Source organism: Calonectris borealis, chromosome 19 (genome assembly GCF_964195595.1).
Source record: "Calonectris borealis chromosome 19, bCalBor7.hap1.2, whole genome shotgun sequence".
NCBI lineage: Eukaryota > Metazoa > Chordata > Aves > Procellariiformes > Procellariidae > Calonectris > Calonectris borealis.
The window spans coordinates 5,848,776-5,855,790 of record NC_134330.1 but is presented as its reverse complement, the minus strand read 5'-3'; the positions used below and the strand labels follow the sequence as shown (position 1 = coordinate 5,855,790).

General features: G+C 47.5%; 1 protein-coding gene across 4 annotated transcripts in view; it reads right to left on the bottom strand.

Annotated features, from left to right (window-relative positions):
• Positions 1-108: 108 nt before the first annotated feature.
• Positions 109-7,015, bottom strand: part of PHF12 (PHD finger protein 12) — a 32,927-nt gene continuing 26,020 nt past the window's right edge. For all 4 annotated transcript variants that reach the window (XM_075168662.1, XM_075168661.1, XM_075168660.1 and 1 more), the window contains 5 exons: positions 6,458-6,601; positions 4,341-4,439; positions 3,698-3,780; positions 1,903-2,041; positions 109-1,263 (listed from right to left, as the gene is read on the bottom strand). In XM_075168662.1, the coding sequence (XP_075024763.1) occupies positions 929-1,263; positions 1,903-2,041; positions 3,698-3,780; positions 4,341-4,439; positions 6,458-6,601 (800 nt within the window). In that variant the 3' untranslated portion in view covers positions 109-928. The remainder of the gene's footprint in view (positions 1,264-1,902; positions 2,042-3,697; positions 3,781-4,340; positions 4,440-6,457; positions 6,602-7,015) is intronic.

The window sequence follows — 7,015 nt, the reverse complement described above, 5'->3', positions numbered from 1 at the left end:
GGCACAGCCCCTTCCCGCAGCTCGGGCTCCTCTTCTGCGGTCAGACGCTCTGGGGAAGCTCCAAGTTGTGGTGACAGGAGTTAAGACAGACAGTCAGAAAACAGAATGTGAAGTATTTTTTTTTTATATACAGAATACAGGAAAGTTTCTGTAAAGTCTAAAACGTTACAATTACTATGTACAGTGGAACTAGCTGTTCTGCTGCGGGGAGGTGGCATATAAACAAAAGAGACAGACAGGTTACGACAAACGATCTGCTACAATAGACAATTTGAGGAACGTCATACCACATGTAGCACTGTACACAGCTTTAAAACATTGAAAAATGCCATCACTGATGTATTTACACAGAATCCAACACTTTTCCTTATTTGAAATAAAAATAGGATGGACACCAGGAAAAGAACTCATTTCTCACTGCCCATAATACACAGTAGCTACTTGTAGTGCAACCATAGCAGGGAGGGATGGGAAAAATAACTGTGGGAAGAAGAGCGCTTCTTTACATTAAATAAAACAATGATATTGTATAGATTTGCTGTATGAAAACTGTATTTCTCTTTTAATATAAAACTATTGTCACTGGCACAAAATAGAACAAGTTTCTGATTATTTTACAACTGCATGGGAACTATCTGTCAGAGAGAGTCCTCGAGTCAGACAGCGGTCACCCCTCGCTCTGACGCGTCCTGCTCTCACTGCAGTTTTCCTTTTAAAATGAAATGTATAGTACAAATATATGTGCAAATGCCCCTAAAACTTGAGCAAAAAAGAAAAATTAAAAAAAGTTAAACGTTCTTCATTTCATGCAAACGGCGTGTGAACAGTCTCTGGGCCGACATAGAAAATCCCACCTCGGTTTGTACATTTTTGCATTGCAAGAGTCTGAGGGCGTTTTCCTTACTCCAAAGCTCTCTTCCTAAAATTCCTAGGGAACTGAGTTGGACCGCAGCACGGGCACCTGGTGGGGTTTCAGAGAAAGCTTCTCCTCCAAGTCCATGTCTTGTACTAAGGCAGCGTCCCCCTTGGGCTGTTTGGTCGCAAATTCGGTAATGCTGAAAACAAACTGCAGGCAGCCCAGCTTGATGTAACTGCCGTGGTGGAGCAGGGCTGTCCCCTCCCAGCCAGCCCCGCTGCCCCCTATTAAGCTGGAGCTGCTGGCTTTGCAGTTACAGGGTTTCCGATGCTGCCCTTGTGCCTGTGAATTCATCACAGCGGCTTCTTCATGCGGCTCCTCTTCTTGTTTTCTGCTTTTATGTCGTTCTGGAAAAGAAAAAGAAAAAAAAAAACAACCATGTAAGATTCAGGCAGGCCAGCGGCAGCTTGTTTTCATCAACAGGGGCTACTGCTGAGGTGCCTCAGGGGTGAGATCCTCCAGCCACGAGGCATTTCGGTCATCTGCAGTGAGCAGCGGATAAAAGGGAAACGGGAACCTCCTGGAGAGGTAGAGGCATTTACACACCTATTTTGGCAGCCAGAAAAAGAGGAAGCCGATCAGGTGGAGAGCAGGAGTAAGCCACGTGGGGATGGGATGCCTGTAGCACAGCCCAGATGGTTTACTCACAGCCTGGGAGGGGAGGACACGCGTGGGGAAACCCCTCAGTCCAGCTCCGAACCGAGTTCATCAGCCAGGGCTGATGTCAGGCAGGGCTGGAGCTTGGTTAACTCCAGCACCGGAGGCAGGAGCGGGGTTAACAGCAGAGCGCTCTGCAGGCTGAGGCACTCCCCGAGGTCTTGTGTAACACGGGCTGAGGGCTGTGGAGAGACTCCCCTTTTTGCAAGAGGTGCACCAACCGCTGCAGAACAAGGGGCACCAGCAAGGAATTGATTTGCGCCCGCTCCTGTCCTCCTCTAATAGCTCCCCGCGGTGTTAGGTAGGGCTGGCGCTGCCTCAACACTCACTTATCACACTCTGCACTTTGGCAACAATACTGCTGGGAGGAGTGGGCGTCATCTTCTCCGAGAAGTCACACGAATACAGAACGTTGTCCACGGTCGTCCCATGCTCACTGTAGTTCAACAGCTCGTAATGTTTCGTATTCTGAAAAAAAGGGAAGAGGAGGGAATTGAGACATCAAGTCAGAAGGGCTTCTGCCCGTATACCCCTTTGGAGCACTGAAACACAACCCCTCTCTCCCTACCGCTGTTGATGGTTAAATAAGAGCAGTTAAATATCCTCCAGCTTCAGAGACCACCAACCCGAATCTCATGCATGGTTGATGCTCACAGCTTTCCAGCAAGAGCTGCTTCCCAGCAGGGAAGGAGGGCCAAAGCAGCTTTGAAGAGAAGTGGGTTTTACCTACTGCATTTGGACCAACAGACCTTTTGGAAACAGGGCTTCAAGCCGATTCTCACAAAGCGAGCACACCATTTGAACAGGCACACTAGATGCAAACTTAGCCCAAGACCTGTGCCTTGCAGGAAAGTGTGCTTTGGGAAGCAGACACAAGATGGCAAGAGGGGTGCCAGCGTGCTGCAGCAGCCATAAGATAGAGACAGTCTGGGATTTACAGGCCTTTTGCAGACGCTGAAATGCCCGGTGACGTTACCGTGACACACATTACACAAGCAGCATCATGCTCAGCTGAGCTTTGTGGAGGATGTTGACAGAGCGGAGGAGATCTCAGGTTAGCTCACAGGAATCACCTGAAGACCTTGTCCTCCCAAGGGACTACAGAGTTTTAATCAAGTTACAAAAACCCCCCATACACAGGGGAGTAAATTTTCAAGTAACCTGCTAGGCTGCAGAGACCAAGGCCAAGCGTGAGCTGCCGATGGCCAGCAGCAGAAACAGCAGACAGAGCTAAGGAGGGGGAATTCTCCCTCTACAGCGACCACAGCCATAGGTGGCCTGCTGGAGTATGGAAGAAGTTCAGTGCCTAGAGCCTGATTTAGGATTGACCACTGTGAGGAGATGCTTCAACACAGATTTAAGGTCTGGATCCCATTACCGAGTGTGTTCTGTAGCTTGAAATGCACTGGAGGAATGGCTAAAGCCGGCTGTGGGTTAATCCTGGATCCTGCTCAGTAGCTGGTTGACAAATGGCGATATAAAAGACTATCTTGCTTCAAAGACTGTTTCCATGCTAAGAGACATCTCCAGCAGCGCTTTTATTGGCAGACCCGCCAGTCTATTTACTTCAAGAACAAACTAATCTCTGGACTGTAGTTAAGGAGCAATTGTAGACCTCTGTTTATGCTGAGAGCTTAACTGAAATTTTAGTTAAATAAATAATTTACACAGAGTACTGCAGAGGGCATGAACACTTTGCATCACCATCACACCTGAAAGCAAGAGAGCAGTTCCCTGTTTTGTTCCAGCTGAGGTTTGATGTCGACACATGAAGTTTAGCTTTTATTAACAACGCAGCTGGATCAAAAAGTATCGAACCATTTCTATGACTTTGTCTTTCCCTAGATACCAGCAGTGACAGTGCTTACTTGTGGTCAGTCTTTGTCCACAAGCAGTTAGCTCAGAGAAATCATGCTGGCAGAGCTCTGTGCTTCAGAAAAGGGTTTGACAGAAAACGCTGACGCAGCCTTCGCTGGAGTGAAACCATTCACAGCCCTGGCTCTTACTTTGTAGTCCACAAAGGAGCACCACACAAAGACAACCTGCTGCCTGCATCTCCAGCTCCCACTGCCATGCATGCCAAATAATAAAAATGAAAAAAAAAAAAACCACTCAGGCACTCACCTCATCGTAGAATATGCAGGCATGTTTGCCAGACACATAGTTACAGTGACCATAGCTTGTAAGGCACACATCCATATCAGCTCCTGTCAATGGGGAGGACAAAACAGGCTCAGTTCATTTCAGAAAAAAACTGTCAGGCACCAGAGAACAACAGACAGAATTAAACTTCAATTAGCAAAACAACAGGGGAGCAACTGCCTTTGTCCGTGCTCCCAGGACTGCATGAATAATGCTGCGATAAGCCACTGAACAAAGTTTCAGTGGGGGAAGGGAAGGCTAGCAGCTCCTGAAGGTTGAAGAGCATTTCACAGTTACTGGGTCTATCCAGAGCGCCAGAAGAATCTAAGCAGAAAGAAATGAAACCTGCAAGCAAACCGTAACTCTTCTCTCCATCAGTCAGGCATTAAATCTCCAGGACAGCCATTCTGCTAACTTTGATACCAGCCAGGTTACAAAGGTACAACCCCACAAAGATTCAAGTGGACGTGAAATTTCCACCACCATTTTCTTGGTAGCGAAGAATCCCAGTACAAGCGGTTCACAATGGGTCTGTTTTCTTCAACGCCCACTTGGCAAACACTTACGGAGCGTCAGGGAGAACCACCCTGATTCTGAAAGGTCAGGGCTGGAAAAAGCTACTCACCTGTCCCGATGTAGAGGGTTCGATAGCACATATTGACTGCACCCCCTAAGCCCATCAGAGGATAGAACACCGCCCGGGCTTGCACTTCCTTTCTTTGCGCTGCAAGATAAAAAGAAATTACTTGAACAATGTTATCAGCTATGAAGGCTGCTTGACCTCAGTGTCCCCAGCGCTAGACTCTCCAGAAAGCACAGATCCTAAGGAGGATGCAGTCAGCTTTGGCCTAAACTCCAATTCCCAACCTTCTAGGAATGTTTGTGCATTAAACATCTTTTTGCCAGTCATCAGAGAAAATTGCTCTCTCCAGTAACCCACACAAGCCATGCAACTGGGGGAACGTTAATACGGAGTGGGCACAATGGAGCCGCACTGAGGAAAACACACGCCTCCTACCACTAGCTTCTTTCTTAACCTCCTCCACTTTGGGTAATCAAAGAGCTGAGTCTTGCTGTCAAAGTGCCACTTAAAAAACATTGGTCCTGGTGAACGTCACCAACTTAACAGCTGGGATTTCACTTCTAGTGAAGCTGCAGGAGAAACAGAGGGGTTGAACAGGGCTTGTCCAGGGACCAGCCCAGCTCCCAGGACAGGATGATTTACCGAGCGGACTCCTTTACCCTCAGGTTGGTCCCTCCGGCACGCTCGGCAATGGCTGGGCCAGAGCAGCTCCCTGGCAGACAAGTTCAAATCACACATTCTCACATGCCCACATTCACTGGGCAGAAGATCATCTTCTGTGGAACAGATATCAAACTCTGGTGGACCACACAGGCCTAGCCAGGATTTCAGCAGCTGTCTTTTAGAGATAAGCCCCTTACAGGCACAGAGTTTAGGCCTCTCCTGATACTACATCTGCATGACAGTTTTACACCAAGAGCGTGAAATCAAAGAACAGAACTTGAGGATTACGAGAGGTTGTTTGCAGAGCCACCTACGTCAAGAACATTGGCCACACTGCGTGGCATCACTGGACGTGCAGCACTCAACGCAGCTGAAACGTGCAGGTCCCCACCTCTGCCCAGCTGCCCTGCACAAGTCCTTTCAGCTGTCTGGCTCTGCTGGCTCAACGGGGCTCACTAAAGGCTTTGGAGCTAATATTTCATCAGCCATGCTAAACAGTCAGCTGGATGCATCATTCCTGCCCAAAAAGGGTGATGGGTCAAGACAGCATCAATCTGCCTTTTGAAAGGCAGACTGCTGAAGAATTTCCAGAACTCGTCTGTTACGAGCAGCACAGGAACGCAGCTGGTATCACAGCCTGGTGCTGTGTCCTACAGCAGTGTTCAAAAGAAGATTGACAAAGCATTTGGAGAATGCTGTGATGCTACAGCAGCAAGCAAGGTTACTGACTGCTAGCAGAGTTCCAAAGATCTTATCTTGGATATTTACCCCCAGGCCTAGCAGAAGGGGAGCAGACAACTGCTCCCACAACAAGGCTGTCCAGTTAGCGCTTGAAAGCGGATTGACTGGCTGCATGCCGAGGAACATGAAGCCACGTTCGCCCTGCAGCTTTAGGTGTTAGCATGCTGATACCAGTGACCATAAACAAAGCCAATGCTGAACTCGGGGAATCTGGAGATTTCCAACAGAAGCGCAAGTTGTTTTCCATTATTTGCATTCGTTGCACTTAGTGTTTCAGCTTGACAGTGACATTACTCTGAATGGGCAATGACAACGACACACATATAGTCTGTGCCCCGGTTCCTCCTGTTCGTGTGCTTGTCTCACAAGCAACCTCTCCGGAAAGAGAGAGAAGGAATTCACATATTTCTCTTGCCCATCTCAAAGGTGAGGACAAAAAAAAAAAAAAAAGCAGTTGAACCTTCCCACTTCTTGCTAATTCTATGAATAAAACACAACTTCACTAAAGATTTCAGCAGAAAATCAGAAGTTACTGAAGGTATTTCCACTGCCATAATTTGTAAATAATTAAGTAGAGGGACCTGAAGGAGTTTCTGGCCAGTGGATATCCAGAGCGGGGGATGACAGGAAAGAAACATGAAAGGCAGCATCAGACAGATACCAGAAGAAGAGGGAGATCTCCTTCCATGAATAGGCAAGGGAGTGCCAAAAAGCTATGGCTCAACATAAACCCACTATTCTAGGGCTGCTCTTACCTTCAATGTGGTTTCCCACAGGAGATTGCTGATGGGAACTGACACTGCTCGCTAGAGACTGAGCTTTGGAAGGAAAGAGCTGATGTATTCTCTGCAAGGCCAGAAACTTGATCAGCTGCTCATCCAGCATATTTATCTCAATCTCTGTTAATAAACAAAAAGCAATTAGTAAGTTATTCATGGAAAGGGTGCAATCTGAGCTGCAGTGGATTTAACTGTCCCACTTTCAAACTTGCCATTTGCTTCAACAGCAAAAACTTGTCAAATTTTGCAATATCAAGAATCTTACACAGAGGTGATCTATTACTTCATATCATCTCCTGTGAGCAGCGTGCGAGGAAAGTGCCAGCAATGGCCAGAGTGCTACAATTCGGGCAGCAAGCGGAAGTTTAGGGGAAGGAGGACTGATAAGTTGAAAATCTGCTGGTTTGGCTCAGAATCAACAGGTCTGCAGAGGTGGACGTCGCGCCCCTTTGGGCAGCAGGTTGGGTCCTTCTTGTGAAGCTTCGTTATCTAGTTAGAAAGTCTAACCCTACATTACAGAGGAAAGCTGTAGCC